Source organism: Herpailurus yagouaroundi, unplaced genomic scaffold, assembly GCF_014898765.1.
Source record: "Herpailurus yagouaroundi ecotype Mexico unplaced genomic scaffold, PumYag 29, whole genome shotgun sequence".
NCBI lineage: Eukaryota > Metazoa > Chordata > Mammalia > Carnivora > Felidae > Herpailurus > Herpailurus yagouaroundi.
The window spans coordinates 75,933,966-75,956,291 of record NW_024412377.1 but is presented as its reverse complement, the minus strand read 5'-3'; the positions used below and the strand labels follow the sequence as shown (position 1 = coordinate 75,956,291).

General features: G+C 36.5%; 2 protein-coding genes across 13 annotated transcripts in view; one reads left to right on the top strand and one right to left on the bottom strand.

Moving 5' to 3' along the window:
• The window catches only part of PAM (peptidylglycine alpha-amidating monooxygenase), a 288,055-nt gene extending 284,311 nt beyond the window's left edge, over nt 1–3,744 (top strand). For 5 of the 6 annotated variants that reach the window (XM_040447619.1, XM_040447600.1, XM_040447591.1 and 2 more), the window contains one exon: nt 3,472–3,744. In XM_040447619.1, coding sequence (XP_040303553.1) covers nt 3,472–3,488 — 17 coding nt within the window. In that variant the 3' untranslated portion in view covers nt 3,489–3,744. The remainder of the gene's footprint in view (nt 1–3,471) is intronic. The other variant, XM_040447558.1, reaches the window with a different exon arrangement.
• GIN1 (gypsy retrotransposon integrase 1) overlaps nt 1–22,326 on the bottom strand; it is a 79,439-nt gene that overhangs the window by 42,822 nt on the left and 14,291 nt on the right. For 4 of the 7 annotated variants that reach the window (XM_040447644.1, XM_040447677.1, XM_040447661.1 and 1 more), the window contains exons 5-12: nt 21,141–21,332; nt 20,856–21,038; nt 19,851–20,136; nt 12,730–12,999; nt 9,262–9,415; nt 8,413–8,635; nt 7,024–7,193; nt 2,310–2,391 (exon numbers count right to left, since the gene is read on the bottom strand). In XM_040447644.1, the coding sequence (XP_040303578.1) occupies nt 9,339–9,415; nt 12,730–12,999; nt 19,851–20,136; nt 20,856–21,038; nt 21,141–21,332 (1,008 nt within the window). In that variant the 3' untranslated portion in view covers nt 2,310–2,391; nt 7,024–7,193; nt 8,413–8,635; nt 9,262–9,338. Of the gene's footprint in view, nt 1–2,309; nt 2,392–7,023; nt 7,194–8,412; nt 8,636–9,261; nt 9,416–12,034; nt 13,000–19,850; nt 20,137–20,855; nt 21,039–21,140; nt 21,333–22,326 lie in introns of those variants that run through there. The other 3 variants (XM_040447654.1, XM_040447687.1, XM_040447697.1) reach the window with 3 other exon arrangements.

The window sequence follows — 22,326 nt, the reverse complement described above, 5'->3', positions numbered from 1 at the left end:
CCGTGTCTCCCTCTCTCTCTGCCCCTCCCCCGTTCATGCTCTGTCTCTCTCTGTCCCAAAAATAAAAATAAAAACGTTGAAAAAAAAATTAAAAAAAAAAAAATAAAGTAGGGTCAACTACCAGCCCCCCAATTGTCATCCCCAGGGGAGACCTGGTCAAAGTGCAGCAGACTATGTGCATACTGTGCAACACCACTGCCATGGCTGAGGTCTGGGCCTCCCTGAACCAAAAGTATGATCTCATGTAAGCAAAGTGAATATGGGAGAAGGCATCTATGAAGGGGAGTTCTCTGAGGCCCTGAAGAACCTGGCAGCTCTGGAGAAAGATTAAGAAGAGGTGGGCATGGATTCTGTGGAGGAACAGGCCAAAAAGGGGGAAGATACTAGAGTGCAGCTGGCAGGTATTTCTCTCAGTTGGCTTTCTCCTGCTACCCCTCAGAATGGCTGGTTTCAAGTTGTTTACAATTAAAGTTTCTGCATTAAATGAGTAAAATCATAACTGTGAATACTAAAAACGATTGAATTTTCACTTTAAATGAGTGAATTTTATGGTATGTTAATTTTACACACACACACACGCGCAATCATATTCAAACGCAGTAAACCACGTCCATCCTCAAAGCCTGAAAACTCCTGATCACAGGTGGGCCATGGAGAAATGCCTCCATGTCTTCCAAAATTGAGTCATAGCTCCTTCAAATACTGAATCATTCCTACCCCTACCAAGCGCCTCACTAAGTAATTCCCTAGCTTTACACTTGTGAAAATACCCTATAGATGTCCTGCTTAGGCCAGTGCTATACACTTCTCCAAGGACATTCCTGCTACACGGCCTTCCTTGCTTAGGGAGAGACCCACAGATACCGGAATGTTTCTGTTGCATGTGGAAGTCTGTGTCCCACAGCAGAATTTCTCTGCCTGATGTTGTCCTCTTGCTGTATGTCCCCATCCCACCATCAGGTAGATCTATTGCCTACTTTAGATTTCTCAACTCAGGGAGCCTCTGTCCGTGAGATTCAAAACCTAAAAGACAGAGGGCCTTCCAGTAGGGAGAGATGTGAAGCTAGCTATGGAAAGAGCTGCGTATGTGTGGGAGGAGAACAGAAAGCATTCAGCTTTCTGCTCCTCCACTACCTTCACTGCCCATTCCATCTTCCCTACTCACATATGACCAGTCCTTCATCACAGTTGGAATAAAACTCTTTGCCAGTGGAGCCAAACACAGCTTTCTCCTCCGAGTTAACTGAAATGTCATATTGCTTCAGTAAAGCCCTGTATCCCAATGACCTTGGCAATACAGATATCTTAGTAAAATTATACACTATGCTAAGACTTTTAGGTTATGACAAGAATTCAAAGGAAGATTTAGAATTAAAGGCTAATAACTCAAGTTTGTGAGGTAGGATAGGAGATATTCCTAAGAATTTCTGATTCTTTTTCTGGAAAAAAAAAGTTCTCTCTCCAGTTTTCCAACCGAAAATTGAGGTAAAAATAGGAAAAGTGATATTCTGTATAAATTACACTGGATTGTAAATTCCTCAGCAAAGACAAAGTACTATGTGATTGCAAAGTAATATGTTATTGCTGAGACCAACGCTCTGTCTCATTCAGTATGTACTGGCAGATGAGGATGAGATTTTTGAGAACTTGCAAGCTTTATTTGCAGTCCCTTAAATGTGGTGTTAGCATCAGCTATATCCATCAAAAGGGGGAAGGGGGCCAAACGCTCTGCTGCCATCATTCATAAAGCTAGAAAACTTGCTTGAGCATCTGTTTGATCTGCCAGGTAATATAAATAATGCCATAGAGTATGTACAATCAGTCACCAGATGCTTTGGATCACTGCCTCAGCAGTGATTAACAAGAAATGTGGCAGGTCAACTATAAGTGCAGCAAAGAGAATGTCTTGGCCTCTCCAAAGGGAAACATATTAATTAAAGTTTTATTCTGGAGAGTTCTGAACTGTGCATAAATGAATGCTGAATTTTTATCCCCTGGATTCCAGACTCTTATCCAAATATCTACCCAACAGTTCGACTTCAATGTATAATAAGCATCTCAAACTCAACACGTTGAAACTGAACTTCTCTTTTCTTTCCCAAGTCTCTTCCTCCTAGTCTTCCTCATCTTAGTGGCAACTCCATCTTTCCAGTTATGCAAGCCTAAAAAGTTTAGAGTCATCATAGATTTCTCTCTTCTTCTAAACATCCACCTCCAGTGTCAGCAAATCCTGTTTACCTTCAAAATACAACAGATATTAGCCATTTCTCACCACCTCCATTACTACCAGTGCCATCATCATCTCTCACCTCAATTACTGCAACAGCCTCATAACCAGTCTTCCATTGCCCTTTCTCTGTCCATTCTTAATCCAGCTTCCAGAGTAATTATCTAAAAAAATAAGAATTGATATCATGTCACTTTTCTCAAATACTTTCAGTGAGTTCCCATATTACTCAGACTAAAAACAAAGTCGATATGAGGCCTGAAACAATTTATTCTACCACTTTGCCTCTATGATCTTCTGTTATACTCCCTACTACTCTGTTCTAGGTCTCCTGGGCCCCTTACTATTCCTCAAAACCACAGACACAGAAACACTGAAGCATCTTTGCGCTTGCTATTCCTTCTCTCTGGAATGCTCTTCCCCCAGGTATACACATGGCTCCTTTTCTCACTTTATTCAAAACTTTGCTCATGTGTCACCTCCTTCTGTTAGTTGATTTCTCTGCTCCCTATTCTGTTCCTGACTTCATTCATGCTTTTTTTATGTAGCTGTAATTTATTCATTTTCACTGCCACTTAGTATTCTATTGTATGAATATGCCACAATTTATTTATCCATTCTATTGATGGATAGCTATGGTGTTTCTAATATTTGCTATTGCAAAAAAAAAAAAAAATCCTCCTATAAACATTCATGAACATAGCACCTGGTGCAAAATGCTGCATTATAGACTTGTGCATCTTCAGCTTTGCTATAGAATGCTAAATTGTTTTTCAGAAATAGTTGTATCAATTTATACACTCACCAACTATACATAACTGTATTGTCTGCTCTACAGCCTTGCTGAGATTTTTAATTATTCCCAATATGACAGTTTTTAAATCATCTTTAATAATGGTTTTGATCTGCATTTTTTTTTTCTGGCTATCAAGGAGATTGAGCATCTTTTAATATACTGATCAACTGTATCAGGATTTGAAGAGGGAACAAATGACATGTTAGGATAATTAAAGGAACTAAGTACAAAGATGTTCATGGAGTGTAGGTGAATCCAGACTGTCAGCAATAGAGCTGCTTCTACTCCTAGATCCAAAAGGATAAGAGGAGGGAAAGGTTACTGGAAACCTAGAGGAATAGAGTCTTACGAAGCAGGAAACTTTGGTTGGAAGAAACAGCTAGAGTGAGGAAGGGATCAAGGAGAATAAATATCTCAACTTCACTCTCCTCTCCTGATCTTCTGCCAGGTATCCCCATTGGCTGAATCCAAATGGATGTCAAAGAGGATGAGAACGCTGCTGAGGCCAGGATCCTAAACGAAGCATGGGGTGAAGAATGTAAAGTTGGTATACAGGGGCAAACAAAAGATATTTGCAGGAGCTATTCATTTTTACTTTTCTCTCCTATGAGTAGGAGACTTTCGCCCATTTTTAAATTAGGTTATTTTTTTCATATTGATTTATATTAGTTCTTTATGTGGACAATTATTTCTATTGCAAATAAAATTAGTTTCTTTCTGATAGTTATGACTTTTCTTTTTTCTTGCCTTAATATACTGGCTAGAGCCCCCAATAATTAAAACCAGTGATATTTGTCTGGTTCATGATCTTACACAGAATATTTGCAAATTTGTCTTCATTAAGTATAAAGCCTATTATAGGCTTTTTTTTTCTTAACAGCATATACGGAATCAGGATAAGGAAATGCTTTTCTGAGTTTGCCAAGAGGTTTTTGTTATTGTTGTTGTTTTAAATTTCAAATGGATGTTAACATTCAGCAAATATTTTTTTCTCCATCTACTAAATAAAGGGTCTACAAACTACTGTCCTCAAAGGCCAAATTCAGCCAACAATTTTTTTTTTTTTTTTTTGGTAAATACAGTTTCATTGGAAAAAAGCCACACTCACTTGTTTAAGTACAATATGGCTGCTTTCATACTACAATGGCAAAATGTGTAGTTCTGTGGCCTGCAAATCTAAAAATACTTACTATCTAGTTAGCCCTTTGCAGAACTTTGTCAACTAGATGGTTATACAACTTTCCTTTTTACCTCTGATCATATGGCTTAGCTGGCTGTTCTCAAAGCGAACACCCCAAATCCATTCTCTGCCCTTTACTGCTCTATTCCCTCTGAGGCTTATTTTCACTAATTGCATCCCCAAGCTCCCTTGCCACTGGCTTTTCATGAGGGCTGACAAATGAGAGGCAGTAACTGGAGATGGGAGGCTGGTAGCCCTCATTGGTCACAGTTCTGACTTGTTATGGTCTGGCAGAGGATACATTCCTCTACGACTACAAAGACTTATGGTTAAACCCTTTTCCATAATTCCATTTCTCGCTAAGCATTTCCTCTCTTTGCCTTTGCCCTTTCAATCCTAGAGTTCTGGCTATTGTTAGTCACCAAAAGGATGTCCAAGTATCTGTTATGGGTTCCATTAATCCTTCTGTAAACTGTTCCTTAAATTTCTTTCAGTTATAACTATCTTTTGTGTTTCATCTCTTTCTTGCTGTGTCTCTTAGAAATGCAGCTGTTAATTATACAAACTGCTTTTCTAACATCAAACCAACCTTGAATTTTGGGGATCTACTCAATTGGTCATAGTGCATATTGTTATAGGTCACTGCATTCAGTTTGCTTTTTTTTTTTTTTTTCCTTTTAGGTCTTTGTATTTCTATTTATGAGAGAATAACTTGTTATTTTCCTTTCTTATTCTGTCCTTTTTAGATTTTGATATCATGATTCTGCTACCCTCATGCCAAGATTTAAGGAGTGTTCTGTTTTTCTAGATTGAATAATTTATATAAGATAATATGTATTCTTTATGTTTTGTTACAAACTTTTGGAAAAATCATCTGGCTTATTATTTTAAAATCACTTTTGCAAGTTAAATTTTTTTAGAATTTATCCATTTTATTAAGTCTTCAAATTTATTGAAACAAAGTTGTGACACCCTCTTTTAAATATATGCCTCATATCTGGTTCTGACCCGTTTGACCTCACAGTATTATTTACAAATTCCCTAGATTTATTGTTTTAGTAGGATTGCTAACTCTTCCCTCAGTGCATGTCATTACATGTTTATTTTCTATTCCATTAATATCTATTATCTTCATGATTTCAATTATTGTATTTTCTTTAGGATTATTCACTTGTTATTTTTACATCACATTAAATTAAATGCTAAGCTCATTACTTTTTAACTCTTATTTTTTCCCAAGATAGGCACGTAAGTCATAAATTATCCTCTAAGGACAATTTGGGCTGTATCCCACAATTTTTTTAAGCAGCTTTAATGAGACATAATTCACATACCATATGATTTACCCAGTTAAAGTGAATAATTCAATAGTTTTTGGTATGTTACATGATTAACTTTATGGTAAAATATATACAATATAGAAGTTGCCATTTTAATCATTTAAAGTACACCATTCAGTGGTATACTTACATTCACAATGCTGCGCAACCACCATCTATTTCCAACATGTTTTCGTTACTTCAAACAGGAATGCTAAAATCAATAACCATTAGCTCTCCTTTCCCCCTCCCCTATATCCTGGTATCTACTAGTATCTACTTTCTGTCTCTATAAATTTGCCTGTTCTTCTATTTCATTAACTGAAATCATACAATACTTCTCCTTTTTTGTCTGACTTATTTCACTTAGCATAATGTCTTCAAGGGTCAATGATGTTGTAGCATTATTCAGAACTTCATTCCTTTTGATGGCTAAATAATATTCCATTCTATGTACATACAACATTTTGTTTATCCATTCATCTGTTGATGGACACTTGGGTTGTTTCTGCCTTTTGGCTATTGTGAATAATGCTGTAATAAACACTGGTGTAGAAGTATCTCTTCCAGTCCCAGCTTTCAAATACTTTGGGTATATACACCTAGGAATTAAATTACTGGGTCATATGGTAATTCTGTCTAGCTTTTTGAAAAACAACCAGACTGTTTCTCTCAGGGGCTGCACTATTTTACGTTCCTATTAGCAATATACAAGGGTTCCAATTTGTCTATATTCCCATCAACATTTGTAACTTTCAATTAAAAAATTAATACAGCCATTCTTGGAGGTGTGAAGTGATATCTCATTGTGGTTTAGACTTGCTTTTTCCTAAGACTAAAGATGTTAAGTGAGCATCTTTTCCTGTGCTTTTTGGCCATTTGTATATCTTCTTTGGGAAGTGCATAATCAAGTACTTTGCACATTTTTTAGTTGGGTTGTTGTCTTTTTGGGTGTTGAATTTTTAGAGTTTTTAATATATTTGTATTTTTTCTGGATTTTATATGTTTTTTCTACATTACATAAAAAAGAAGCTATTACCTCTTCAACCCATAACATATTAACTTCCTCAGGTAAAATTAGTGATTATTCAACATAATTTGTGATCAGTATGGCTTAACAGAAGTCTGACTCTAAGTCTTATTCTGAAAGCATAGGCAGATTTGCCAGTAATTTACTTCTAGCTATGACCAAGTCACATAAACCACCACTATGATCATTTTATCATTATGTACCACATAAAATTGAAAAATGAATATATATGTAATATGTGTATATATGTGTGTGTTTCTCATATATATATATATATATGTAAGGATGAAATTCTAAATAAAAAGAGCAAAACCCAGTATAAAATACTGCTCAGAAGCCCAGAGACTATAGATTTTGTACTATGATGCAATAGAAACATGTAATATTGGAGGAAGAGAACCATTCCATTTAGTATTTTTCTCTCTACCACTATATGAAAATAGTACAAGGCAAGGATTACAGTCAGACTACCTTTCCTTTAGTTTCTCCTCCATTCTCCACTTCAATTCTTGAGACCTTTCAGAACTAACAGAGGCTTCATTGCGAGGTAGGGGAGAGGAATGAAGTTGTCATTGGCTTTCTGGTCTCCTCCAGCTACTCAGCAGACTAAGGAATTCCTTCTGTGTGCTCCTCACAAGGACCTTCAAAGGTTGGATAATTGGGTGGTCAGATAAGGGAAGTCCCCCAGGCCCAGGGCTACTTAACTTCTAAACAAGGTGTAAGTGGGTACACAAGGGATGTAGCATTAATGGGCATGAGGAAGTAAGAAAGGGGGTGAGGAGAACCTTGAGGAATTAGAAGAAGCAAAAGAAACATTTGCCTGGGCCTCACGCTCAGGGCAAGCTACCAATTTAGATACTTTTTAATTTGATGACACTGAATTGATCTTTGCCTGCTTAACATTAATTGGTAACACTGCGCGAAGCTAGCATTTCCCATTTAGTAACAGATGCACTTGTAGAAAACAGAAGTTTGAAATAAGTTTGCTTTTTAAATGCTTATTTTTGCTTTTAATTATTAGAGTTAGAAACTCCCAATGGAAGTGGCACAGTCCTTTGTAGAGCTCTGAACAAAACAGTTAAAACTTTCTATGCAGTCACAACCCTGAAATCAAGACCTGAGCTGAGATCAAGAGTCAGATGCTTAACCAACTGGGCCACACAGGTACACCTTCCCCCACTGTTTTTAAATACATACCTTTTTTTATTGTATGAATGAATCCGATAACTAACCATGTGGTAAGTTTTCTTTTATAAATCTTAGTGAGTTGTTTTTAAGATGGTCATATAGGAAAATTTTACACTTCACAGGTTAATCATGATATTTAAAAATAACTTTTCAAGGGGTGTCTGGGTGGCTCAGTTGGTTAAGTGTCCGACTTCATGATCTCACAATTCGTGAGCTCGAGCCTGTGTCGGGCTCTGTGCTGACAGCTCAGAGACTGAAGCCTGCTTTGGATTCTCTGTCTCCCTCTTTCTCTGCCCCTCCCCAGCTTGCACTCTGTTTCTGTCTCTCTCTCAAAAATAAATAACCATTAAGCAAAATTTAAAAATAACTTTTCAAAGATATTATTCTCATTTAAAATATATTTTTCTTTTATTATAGTCCAGCATCTCCATTTCCTACTATAACATGTTTTTAAGTGTACACCACAAGGTGGCATACAAAACCTCATAAAGACATTTCTGGACATCTGTCAAAACTTTACTATATACTTATAGAAAACCTCCCTTAAATCCAGACACGAGGGACTCCAACCTTGGACCCTTTGCTTGAGAGCTAGGCTCTGTCCCATTCTATCATATGTCCCTCCCCACACGGTAAGAAGATCACAGCAACTGGGGATGTGTCCCTCCTCACCTGGAGAACCTCTTCCAAGGCCTTCCTGGGCCATCCCAGGACAGTGGATGAAGCTGGGAAGCACATTCCAAATGTCTGGACCACTGAAGCAGCACACCTGCAGGAGCTGGGGGTGGGTTGTCCTTGGGACAGGACGGCGTTGGGACCAAGAGAGCTGAGTGCAGCTCGCCCTGCTTTGCTGCTCATCAGTGCCGGGCTCGAGGAGTCCGAGAATTCTGGGAACCTTAAGAAGGCATGTTTGCCAAGGTAGGAACAATTTGTTAGTGTGATTTATAACTTCTCATTATTTAGGCATATGGTATGTGGACCTCCATTTTCACGGAGAGTCCCGCAAACATTAGAGATGAGACCGTGCACGTACAAAATTTGTTATTTTTGGTGTATATTTGCTTACTTATAATCTGTACTTGAAATTAGACTACACTAGAATCCTGAGATTTCAGCAATAAAATCAGCAGCTGATATGACTAGCTTGTATTGGCTATTTATCAGGAAGTAAAAATAACTGTCATCAAAATGGCCTGTAATAGAATTTGTAAACAAAGGTAAACAAGGCAGCTATTATAGCTAGCCACCACTATTTCAGTTTTCCTCCTTCCAGGAATATAAAGACTGTACTTAACTATCCTTTGGTATTACAGGTGTGGCCATGTGGGTTGCTTTTTTTTTTTTTTTTTTTTTTTAAGTTTTGGTTTAGACTCTTTTTATAATAATCTGAGATGTAACTCTCACACCATAAAATCACCCTTTTAAAGTGTATAATTCAGTGGATTTTAATATTTTCAGTTAGGCAACTAACACCATTAACTTTAGGACTTTTGTACCATTGCCACAAAAAGAAACTTGTACCTGTTAGCAGTGTATGACTAGGTTTGACCACCGTAATTGGAGATGGAAGGTTGTGCATGACATGACAGCAAGTCTCTTCATGGTGCTGGGTTTGCTATGTTCTCCCCTTGCCGTGGTGGTGGTATTCCACAGGTGAGGCTACACCAGCTTGTCTCTTGGGAGTGAGGATAAAAATGGAGCCAAGGCCTTAATGAACCAAGAATGTAGCTAAGAAACACTTTCATTGTGTTAAGTCACTAAGATTTTGGGGGTCGTTCATACACACAGCATAGTGTAGCCCACCATGATCAATGCACACAGGATAAAGATCAGTTTGATCATAAATTAGGGAAGGCAGAATTTTTTTTAGAGTGTCTAGAAATTGTAATTATGACTTTTGGGGTGCCTGGGTGGCAGTCAGTAAGCGTGTGACTTGATCTCAGCTCAGATCATGATCTCACAGTTTGTGGGACTGAGCACCACATAGGGCTCTACGCTGACAGCATGGAGCCTACTTGGGATTCTCTCTCTCTCTCTCTCTCTCTCTCTCTCTCTCTCTCTGTCCATCCTCCATTCTTGCACTCACACTCTCTCTCAAAATAAATAAATTAAAAAAATAAATGACTCATTACTAATTACCTTGTTACAACGAAAAAGAGGCTGATTTTGAATGAGATGATCATTGGAGGAAAGTCATTTCATTTGAGCGAGGGACACTTGACAATTACATTAACCATCAAGGGCCCAATATGACATCATCACAAACCCTGTTCTGCTGATGGGAGGAGCATGATAGCTATCACTATTTTGGACAACTATGCTTTCTTAAGATTTCTTTATGGACTCCTACCCGGAATTTAATTGGTCTATGGTATAGGGCCCCAGATTCTTTTTTTTTCTTCCTTCAATCATGTATCCTTTAGCCCATATTAAACATAATTTAATCTTTCCTTTCTTTTTAAATTTTTAATGTTTATGTTTAAGAGAGAGAAAGACAGCATAGTATGAGTGGGGGAGAGGTGGAGAGAGGGAGACACAGAATCTGAGGCAGACTCCCGACTCTGACCTGTCAGCACAGAGCCCAAGATGGGTCTCGAACCCATGAACAGCAAGATCATGACCTGAGCTGAAGTCTGACTCTTAACCAACTTGAGCCACCCAAGTGCCCATAATCTTTCTTCTTAAATGAGTAATTACAGTATCTCAGGTCTCTATTTCCAGTATCATATCACCGTTCAGTAAGGTTCATACATAATGTGTGGGATATTCTGTTGATCTTAAAATATGCTCTATTCATTAACAGTTTAGGTTCCCATTACGCATCACTGCCAAACTGTATCAAATAATCCCCATTCTTTTCTTCTCTCTTCCTCTAACCTTTATTAGCTATCAGATTAAACTTCCTAAAATGTATTTTTTATCATTAATTGTAATGTTGATTTTTGAAAGAGAGAAACAGAGTGCGAGCAGGGGAGGGGCAGAGAGAGAGAGGGAGACACAGAATCTGAAGCAGGCTCCAGGCTTTGAGCTGTCAGCACAGAGCCCGACGCGGGGCTCAAACTCACAAACTGAGAGGTCATGACCTGAGCTGAAGTTGGATGCTTAACCAACTGAGCCACCCAGGCAGGAGCCTCCCTAAAACGTATTTCTGATCATGACACCTCCCTATACAAAAACCTTCAGTGAGGGTGCCTGACTGGCTCAGTCAGTGGAGCATGCAACTCTTCATCTAGGGGCCATGGGTTCCAGTCCCATGCTAGGTGTAGAACTTATATTAAGAAAGAAAAAAAGTAAAAAGCAAAAACAAAACCTTCAATAGCCCTCAGAAAATAAAAAATAACTTAGCTAGGTATTTGTATTACTTTGGTAGGGCTGCGATAAAAAAGTGCCATAAACTGGGTTGTGTATAAAAAAGGTTATTTATTGCCTCACAGTTCTGGAGGCTACTAATCGACAATGAAGGTGTTAACAGGGATGATTCTTTTTGAGGCATGTGAGGAAGAATCTGTTCCATGCCTCCTCCTTAGTTCCTGGAGGTTTGCTGGTAATCTGGCATTCTTGGCTTGTAGAAGATATATGCCCAGTCCCTGCCTTCCTCTTCATTCCCCTTGAGTCTGTGTTCAAATTACTCCCTTTTATAAAGACATCAGTCATATTGTATTAGGACCCCATTCTACTCCAATATGACCTCATCTACACTGATGTTTACATCTGCAATAACCCTATTTCCAAATAAGGTCACATTCTGAGGTACCAGAGTTTAGTACTTCACAATTCAAACCATAACCGTATTCAACACCCTCCACAAAGTTTCATTCATACTTCCCTTTTCAGCTTTATTTTCCCATACATTACACCTGAATGTAAGTATCTGAGGTACTATAGACAACCAAAAGCCCTGCCTTTCTGTGAATCACTATAATATTTTTCTGACTCTGTTCATTTTTCTTCCTCTCTTTTGTACCGTCTCATCACATCCTGTGCATTCTTCAAAGTTGCGTTCAAATGATCCTTCTTTTGTAAGCATAATCCTAAATTTTCTATCTAGAAGTTAACATCTCTCCTTTATGACACTCTCTGTATATCACCTGTACTTCTCTAATGGACTTCAGCATGTAATTTGTAACTTGTGTTATACATGACTTATATGGCCTATAATCTTTACCACACTGTAAATCCCTTATGAAGATGAGACACACATCTAACTCATTCTTTAATCTTCCCACAAAATTCTTCAAAGTGTTTTACAACAAATATTTGTTGAATAAAGTTATAAATATCAGAATATCAGAGCTTATAGTTTAAAATCTTTTATACTAGTTAGCATTATTTACTTCTCTAAGATTGAAAAAAAATGTTATTAAAGGTGTTTTTGGCTTAATATATACTATGGAAATGCACAACTGTTTTCAAACCAATACATCGATTCAGATATAAATTCTGAGCCTACAAGGTAAAATTATCAATACCCTTTAAGAGCTTATTAAACAACTCTAAAATTTTTTCCCTACAATATTGTTTTTAAAAGTTCCTATGACACAGAAAGAAGTTTCACTTAATTCATCATTATGGTTGAATAAATATTTATTAATCCCATTCTAGGTAGTTCAAACTTAACTTTTCAAAGGGGGAAAATATTCCAAAAAATAATTAAACTGAAAACATGGCACCAATAGCAGAGAAAGATCTGAGAGTTCTGAGCTGGAATTCAGTTTCCTTCCTAAGAAGTAATCATGCTTTGCCTATTCTCTTTTCAGAAGAAAAAGGGAATTCTATATATTATATGTTTTCTTTGCCTTTATATATATGTATTGACATTCAAACATAAGTTTATATAAATTAATAGCTATAAAATAAAACTTCAGGATTTAGTCATCAAGAGTGTGTCAAGACACTTCTATACAACTTTTTTGAATGGAAAAGATATCAAGATTCAAGGAGTTATACATTCTAAACAAACACTTTAAATAGATTTTAGTATTTACTAACTTAAGTACTCAAGGACTTGGTTTGAAGAGTCCAACAGACTGAAAGTCTGCTTTTCAAGAGTACTATGATCTTCCAGCAATGGAGAGATTTTGGCACTTCTATATTCTAATAGTTCACCATCTTTGCTTGATGTCAGTAACTCATTATCGACTACACCAATAGTTGCATCTTCTACCAGAATATTTGCTTGGTATGCTCCAACTGGAATTTCAGGCAATCCGATGTAGTCATGATCTGCCACTACCGAACCTTGCAAGAGATAAAGACTATCTGAAAGAAGAAACATCATAAGGTCACCTTTTAGTATTATAATTAAACATCATTTTAAAATTAAACAATGTTAAATAAGGATGAAACCCCAAGTAATAAAAATTAACAATCAGATTAACTTCTGATGGGTTCTCCTATCTACTAAATAAACATACATGTCAAAGGATGAATAAAATGATATATACAGGGGCGCCTGGGTGGCTTAGTCGGTTAAGCACCAGACTCTTGATTTCAGCTCAGGTCATGATCTCATGGTTCATGGGATCGAGCCCCACATCAGGCTCCATGCTAACAGCACAGAGCCTGCTTGGGATTCTCTCTCTCCTTCTCACTCTGTCCCTCTCCTACTCACACATGCATGCTCTCTCAAAATAAATAAATAAACATTTAAAAAAATGACAAATACAGTTCATATGCATAGAGTTCAGGAAAGACCAAAAATTTTAAAAGAGTCAAGTTTTCCTGTTCCCTTGACCTGTCTTTGGCAGGTATGGGTGAAGGGATAGAAGGGGCTGAAGATGATGGTAAAGATTAAAAGTTATAGAATTCTATTTCTGATGTTGGTATTATCCTTAAAAGCACCTCTGAGTGAATTAATGGGATCTTGAATGATATTCAACAAATTAAATCCTCACATTTGTAACTTCAGATAACCTAATCTTCATAGAATATGCAGTAGAGCAATAATATCAAATTGTTTATAATATGAAGTTATAAACGAATAATAATATGAAGTTACTAGAATGAGGCTTCTGTGAGAGTTACTAAAGTCAGGCTTATATAATACAGGTAAGTAGGCAAACTTATGTGTAAGTGGGCTTAAAATACTTAGCTTACCTAGGTCTAATTTAATACCAAAATGTTCATGAAATTTTAAGGTATAGCTAAATTCATACTGAAATACTGACAAGGAACTTTCCTTGCCAGCATTTTATTCTATTTTGAGCAAAGTTATCATCACTATCAAGAAAAAAAAATGCTTAATATGAATGTTAAACCGATGGAAAAGCAGTAGCATCTTTATAAAAGAAAAAAAAAGATTAATGTATATAAAAGGATTCCTCCCAACCTGACATTTTTTAATTCATTACAACAAAGAACTCTTCCACCATAGATGATTAACTTCCTGGACCCCTGCTTTCTCTTTCTGGATTTTTCTCCCAAAACATTCATAATTCTATGATTTTAATGGCTTAAAGAATCCTCAAATTTTAAGTTCAAGAAATATCAAAAGGAAGATTAATTGCCCATTTAGATAAGAGATTAACAAAAACTTCTCAGAGCATATAAATTTCCTAATAAACCCTGGAATATGATCCCCTTCTACCCATTCTCATGCTAACTTGTGGAAAGCTTACTGAGCCTACTCCAATCCCATTAAGTTTACAACATTTAAGCACTTTTGATTTAAAAACTTCAAAAGATCAAAGCCATGGTCTCTACCCACAGATGGTATAAATGGACTTGGCTTGTGTGGGCATTTAGTTTTGCCCATTTTATTCTTCATTAAGCAAAGTATACATGGAATTTTAGTTTTGAGAGGTTTTTCCAAGTTTTACCCCACCAATTCTTATTTATGAATAGTAGGCTCTAAAACTGAGAAGGATGGTAAGAAGATACACATATTTATGATGAAAATAAAAGTATGGATAATTGAAGGTGGTTAAGAATGAGTTTTGTATGTTAGCATGATGAACTGTTGGACGAGAGGTACTCTGAAAGATAAAAACCAAACCATACAAACCATGAGAAGTGCTACTGCCCAAGAGCAGGAAGAAAGAGCAAAATTGTGATCAATGCATTTGAAACACTTTAGCATATGTTAAGATTCAAAATCTAAGTTCACTCTTAGGCTCTTAATATTGGAGAAGGCTAGATACTAGTATATAAGAGAACTTTAAAAGGTTAGGTATGATACAAGCATTGCTGATGAAATTTTTCAAATAAGCCATGGGAATTCCTGCACAAAGCTGCAAAAATATCAGTGAAAGCAGATACCACAGCATTTAAGGTATTTCCAAAGAACCTTGCCAAGATCTTTGATGAAGGACGTTTTCGGTCTCAAACACTGTTTTCAATGCAGATAAATCAGGTCTCTTTTAAAAAATATGTCCAGTAAACATGTATCAACAGGAAAAACATGCACAGATATAAAGTTCTTAGAAGTTACCACTTTGGTATCTTGGAAATGTACTCACAGACCTTCAGCTTAAACACCCCCTTGTTACACTGAACTTCGAAATAAATGGATTTTACCAACTTCACTTGTTTATAAGAGGAGAGCTTCTATATACATGTCTTTATATAATATACATACTTTTTCTTTTAAGTAAGTGATACATTTTAAAGTACCTATTGCAATAACACTGTAAACAACAAGAACTATACCTGGCAAATTCTATACAAATCACTTTATATGCAATGGAAAATTACTCTGGAGATTTCAAGCCTTGTTTGTGTAAGAAAAAAAACAAAATTCTCATTCATTCAGAAAGGTCAAATATGTTTCAACTCCTACTATGGTCTAAACCTACTGGAGCTAACAGAAATGCTCTTTAACTTCAAAACAAATTACCAAAAATTACCTGAAAGAGACTTTCGATCAGGCCCTACTCACATGATTAAATAATAATAATTAGATACACTGGGTTATATCAAATATATTATTAAAATTATTTTCACCTATTTCTTTCTACTTTAATGTGACTACTAGAAAATTTAAAATTACACTATTACATAATTTTTGCATTTTATATATATCTACTGGACAGTACTGATGTAGAATAATCCTGAGTTAGGGATATTAAAAAAGAAATTAAATTTTTACCCCCAAGATAGAGAGGTAAACATACAATACTAAAACATTTTCAATTCAGTCACATTACATGATAAACTTTACTTAATTTTTCTTTTCTCATTCTGTTAATTTAGTTATCATTATGACATCTGTTTGATGAAAAGCATTATTTCAGTTTTGACCAGACTGAATAATTAGGTCTTTAGTTTCTCACAAAAAGAGGTAAGGTGTTACCAGCAGTTTGACATACTTTTCCTTACTCAGTTTTTGGTTTTTTTTTTTAAGTTTATGTTTATTTTAAGAGACAGCAAGCAAGCAGGGTAGGGTGGGGGGGAGGGGGTGGGCAGGGAGAGGTGGGGGAGGGAGGGAGGGAGGGAGGGAGGGAGGGAGGGAGAATGAGAATGAGAATCAGCATGGAGCCTGACATGGGGCTTGAACTCAGAAACCATGAGATCATGACCTCAGCTGAAACCAAGTGGGAAGCTTAACCAACTGAGCCACCCAGGCACCCCACCTTACATAGTTTTAAGCGGTAAAAAAATAAAAGAAACAAATTTTTAAATTTCCCTAAGAAGAAAAATAACTTAAAATTAAAGTCTCAAAAAAGTCTGCGTAATTCGGTTTAATTTGTTTCTTCAAACAGAAAAGTACATGGTTTTAAAATAATTTTCTTGGGGCGCCTGGGTGGCGCAGTCGGTTAAGCGTCCGACTTCAGCCAGGTCACGATCTCGCGGTCCGTGAGTTCGAGCCCCGCGTCGGGCTCTGGGCTGATGGCTCAGAGCCTGGAGCCTGTTTCCGATTCTGTGTCTCCCTCTCTCTCTGCCCCTCCCCCGTTCATGCTCTATCTCTCTCTGTCCCAAATAAATAAATAAATGTTGAAAAAAAATTTAAAAAATAAATAAATAAATAAAATAATTTTCTTATTCTGAAAAGAGGTGACCAGACTAATTCTATATATGGCCTGATAATCCTAAAAGTATTAGAATGTGTTGCCACACTAGTATATCCTTCCTTATGATAAAATAACAAATAATTATAATTCGATACTACATAATTGTCACTATAATAGATAAGCAATACTAACAACAGAGAACTGAAGGACTCTTGATTTAGAGATTATACAACTAGGAGCCCAAACAAAGGGAGGTTCTTTGGATGAATTACGTTAACAATAAAAATCATGGGCTTGACAATAAAGAACTAAGGTTAGTTTTGTTTCCTGACTGTAGACCGTAATTGTGGTTGGGAGAATAATGGGCCCCTAAAGATGTCCATGTACCAAAAACTCCCTGAACCTGTACTTATATTACCTTACATGACAAAGGAAAATTAGAGAAGTGATAGAATTAAGGTTGTTAACCAGCTGACCCTAAAATAGGGAGATTATCCTGTACTATCCAGGTGGCCTCAAGAACATGGTCCTTAAATGTGGAAGGGGGAGGAAGAGAGAAGGCTGCAGTGCCTGTGACCTGAGAAGGACTCTACCAGCCATTGCTGGCTCTGGAGAGGCAGGAGACCACAACCCACACGAGGTGGGCAGCCCCTCAAAGGTGGGAAAGGCAAAGAAATAGGTTCTCTTCTAGAGTGTCCAGAAAGGAACACAGCCCTGCCAACATTTGGCTTTAGCCCAAGAAAACTTATCTTGGAATTCTAAGATACTGAATTGTAAGATGTGCATTTTAAACCACTGAATTTATGGTAATTTGTCATGGCAGGAAAAGGAAACTTACAAAATAATGAAGACCATTTCATAAATTGTGAAGGGCAATCAGCAGACAGATATCACAACTTCCAACCAAAACAAAATAAAACTACTCAAAAATGTATGTTGGATATGATAAGGAGTCAGTAACATTTTTCCTTTCAAAGGGGACATTATGATCACAAAAAGATAGTATGGAATGTCATAAAACTTCTTGTTAAAATAATTAGTCTTGAAAAGGTACCTGACATTGAACTACTAAACAAAATGACATAGGGTTGCTTAAAATAGCAATGAGAAATATTGTAGACCTAGTACTGAATGTGTTGCCTCATGTTCTAGATAAGAATGGATAAGAAGTTGGCAACAGAAGCTTATCTGCTTTGGACAGTGAGTCTTTAAAACAGCTACGAGATCTCATGGCTGGTAAGAGTAGCAATGATAAGTGCAGACAGACAGTGCACAGCAATGTTAAGTGCAGAGGCTATACCTCTTTCAAATTTATGTCAAATGAAAGAACAGGATTTAAGTCATTCAAAGACATTTAGTTTGCTTCACATTCAGTTCAAGGACTCTTTAAAATCAGCTTTTGAATTAAAGATTTTCAAGCAAATGTGTGATATTGAAGAAAAAGATGGCAGAAATCACATTTATATTGAATCTAAGAAAAAAATGAAAAGAAAAGAAGAAAGAAAAGAAAAGAAAAAGAAACACAAAATAAGAAACAAAGAGTAATCAAGAACCAGATTCCAGGATGGCCAGACCACACATCCTTTGATTAACAAGAAAAAACAATTTTACCCATTTATCTCAGGTTTCTTATATGTACACTAGTACTAAAACTGTAATTTCTTTTATATTACTGGAAGAAATATCAGCAGAGAATTCAAGCATGAGGCAAAAATTAGACTGCCTCTGTTTAGAAGCTGTTCTCCTCAATTGGATTCTGAAATATGCAGGAATAGCAAAATATTTGGCCTCCTTTCTGAGAAAGTCTTTGGTAACAGCAAACTGTAAAATGTTGAAACAGATCCTGATACAGCAACATTTTCAATGTAAATTTTGTATTAATTAAGGAAGGTTTACACATTAGAAGGGAGCAAGTCCTGAATGCTGAGACTAGGGAGAAAATCATGCTAGAGAAAAAAGGACAACATGTACCTGTATAATCAGTTTTTTTCCTACTTAATTTGCATAAGACAAATCACGAAGGGAACTCAGTACTGAGAAGAGGTACAAGGAATGAAAGTGCCGACCTTCCAAGAAAGAGAATGAGTACTGTGAGATTTCAGAATTAGAACAGTCCAAGGTAAGTTTACTAACAGAGCAATTAGGCTGTCATAAGCAGAAGGAAAGGTGCTAAGAATTTTAAACATGAGAGTTGTAACCCAGAGCGGAAGCAAAGCTGAACTATTCTTGAGCAGTCTCCAAGGGCATTTTTATCCTAAAAAACTAGGGTAAACATAAATAGTCTATTATTGCTCTTATAATATTCACTTAAGCCTGGTACTGTATTATCTTCCTTTGTTATTCATATTCAAATAATACTGCTTTATAGGAAAAGCAAAATTAACTGGATGAGGTACCAATTCACTCCCTGTCAGTTATCCACCCGAGAGAATCTCTAGGGAGCAGTTAAAATAGGCTGGAGAAAGTGGGATTTAATCTGAAAGCCATGGCAAAATGTCACTTATCTCTTAATCTCTGAACAGAAGAGTTAAAGAAATCAGGATATCATCCTGACTGTTCAAAACCACATTTGGGGGCAAGTATAACCTTGCTGTCAAAAGGCTATCACCTCTTCTGACAGTATCTTAAAGCATTCTGACTACACCCTACTCTGCACCCTCCTTGCATCCATCATGACCTGACTATGGTGCAACATTACAAATTAATCACTTTTTTTTTAAAGTCCCCTAGTGTATTTATCTCACAGAATTCTGGTTAGTATGGTTGGTTCTGGCATTATTTATCTTAGTTGATATTTTCTGATGCTAAACGAGGCACAAAGTGACAAGTAAAATATTGTGAAAGTAAAAATAGAAAAGGTATTAATTCTTCCTTCTGTGAAATAGGTCCAGCATCTCCTATGTGAACTGTGGGGCAAATGTGTGAAAAGTAAACTAGAAATCAAAATAAAATTTCTTCCAAGCCTGACAGTTTCAGAAGAGACATTCTAATAAAACAGAATACCTGGTATCTAAAACTATACCGCATTTTATAAAAATGAGAAGGGGAAAGAAAACCTAACTAAGAGAAGGAGTTTAGGCCAGGGTCGGGGGATTCTTATACTATTTTTAACTTCTCTCCTCATTCAAAGAGTAAAAATTCAGATAAATGACAGATGTTTACCTTGTTCACTGGACTCTCTTACATAGGGCTTAAGGTGGGACATTTTGATAGGTCTTTTAAGTCTAGTCCCAGTGTTGTCTCTCAGAACAGCACATCCACTTTCGGTAATATAGTCTATGACACAAGGACCAACCCATTCAGACTGGAAACGACCATCCTTCCACCAGTTCTTCCTTTGTCGTAAAACTTCATGACCTACTTTTAGATGAAATGGATTTAACTGCTTTGGTTTCTTTTTAACAATGACTTTGCTTTTATTCAGTTCCTCAAAATTGTTGTTCTCCACCTACAATAGCAAAATAAAAAAGAGAACAAAGGAATGAAAGAGCTATAGTATCTTGAAGGCAAATGCAGATAATAACAAAATGGTTATTTTACTGAGATACTACTACAAAGTGGGTATGAATCCCATTTGAATCTTAAAATATTTCAAAACCAGTATCATTATTACCCCAACTTCACAAAGAAGTTGAACTGAGATTGGTTAAGCAATTGGCCCAAATCAAACAACTGGAAAGCAACAAGACCAGAAATCTGAGTTCAGCTCTACTTGATACCAAAATACAAGGTTCTCCCATTATTGTCTCTCAGGATTTAAAAAAAATTTTTTTTTACATTTATTCATTTTTGAAAGACAGAGCACAAGCAGGGGTGGGGCGGAGAGAGGGGGACACAGAATCTGAAGCAAGCTCCAGGCTCTGAGTTGTCAGTACAGAGCCCAACGCGGGCTCAAACTCACAAACGGTGAGATCATGACCTGAGCCAAAGCTGGACACTCAGCCGACTGAGACACCCAGGCGCCCCGGTCTCTCAAGATTTTATAGCTAATAAGCATACTGTTTTATCAAGACAAACAGAATTTAACAGAAAAAAATTTGGCTTAGTATATTATATATATGTTTATGGATGTGTGCATACCTCTGTGTGTATGTATGTGTATGCCAAAATTTTTTAAATTGCCTTATGGATTTTTAGATTATAGGGTTTTCTATTAAATAGAATCACCTGTCGTCCTGATGCTGTCTTACTCTCCATTTTTGATAATTTATCAGCTTCTTTAACTGCACCTAGAATTTTGGCAAACATACTTGTATCATCACCATCCACTTCATGAAGAATATCTGAAGTCTCAGGCATATAAGGATTTCGATTAAACATTTGAAAATATGGTGTATTTTTAGTAGGTTCCTATTTTAACGAAAATAAACAACAATTTGTAATAAATTACATAGCAAGAAATAGTCATCACTCAAAAGTAAGGAATTATAGAAAGTACAAAAAGACACACACCAAGTGAGTTACATTGAAGGCAAATGAAATGGCTGATAGGTGATCATCCCAGTTGTTTGGGTGGTCAGCACAGTGTTTACAAAGAAATGCTTTGATTGTGCTAGATGTACTTTCAGTTCGATTAACAGCTTGGGAGGCGTGAGAAATTACAATTTGCTTTGTGCCAAACAATCCACATAGTTCAACATTGATCTGAAAAATATATAAACAAAGTTGACTTTAAAATTTGTATTTTATGCTGATTCAAAGGGCCACATGCACCCCAATGTTTATAGCAGCACTATCAACAATAGCCAAAATATGCAGAGCCCAAATGTCCATCAACTAATGAATGGATAAAGAAGATGTGGTGTATATACATACAATGGAATACTACTTGGCAATGAGAAAGAATGAAATCTTGCCATTTGCAACAACATGGATGGAACTGGAGAGTATCATGCTAAGCGAAGTCAGTCAGTCGAGGAAGGCAGATATCATAGGATTTCACTCGTGGAATTTGAGAAACTTAACAGATGAACATAGGGGAAGAGAAGGAAAAATAAGATAAAAACAGAGAGGGAAGCAAACCATAAGAGACTTTTAAATACAGAGACCAAACTGAGGGCTGATAGGGGTGGGAGGGTGAGGGAGTGGGTTAACTGGGTGACGAGCATCAAGGAGGGCCCTCTTCGGGATGAGCATTGGGTGTCATATGTAAAAGATGAATTGCTGGGTCCTAGTCCTGAAACCTAGACTACATTGTATGTTACCTAACTTGAGAATATAAAAATTAAAAAATTAAAAGAATAATAAAGTTTGTATTTTACTCTTCCACTGACTGAAAGGTTTCAAAAGAATTTGAATCTTGCCTTTTTCATTGATCGTAGCCGTTCTATATAAAAGCATACATATTGTATTAAAAACAGCAATGACTATTTATTGAGTCATTATGTGGTCAGTACACTAAATGCTTTACATTAGCTTAGAACAATCATAAGTTATCATTAACTCCATATTACAGATAAGAAGTTGAAGCTTTGGGAGGCTAAGTGCCTTGCTAAACATACACATACAGCAAGGAAATCAAAGAAAAGAATTTAACACTAACCCTGAGTTCATGTAACATTTTAATTCAGCAAACAATTTCTCAAAAAAACACTAAGTCACATAATCTGGTTAATAGCTATGTGACTTTGACAAGTAA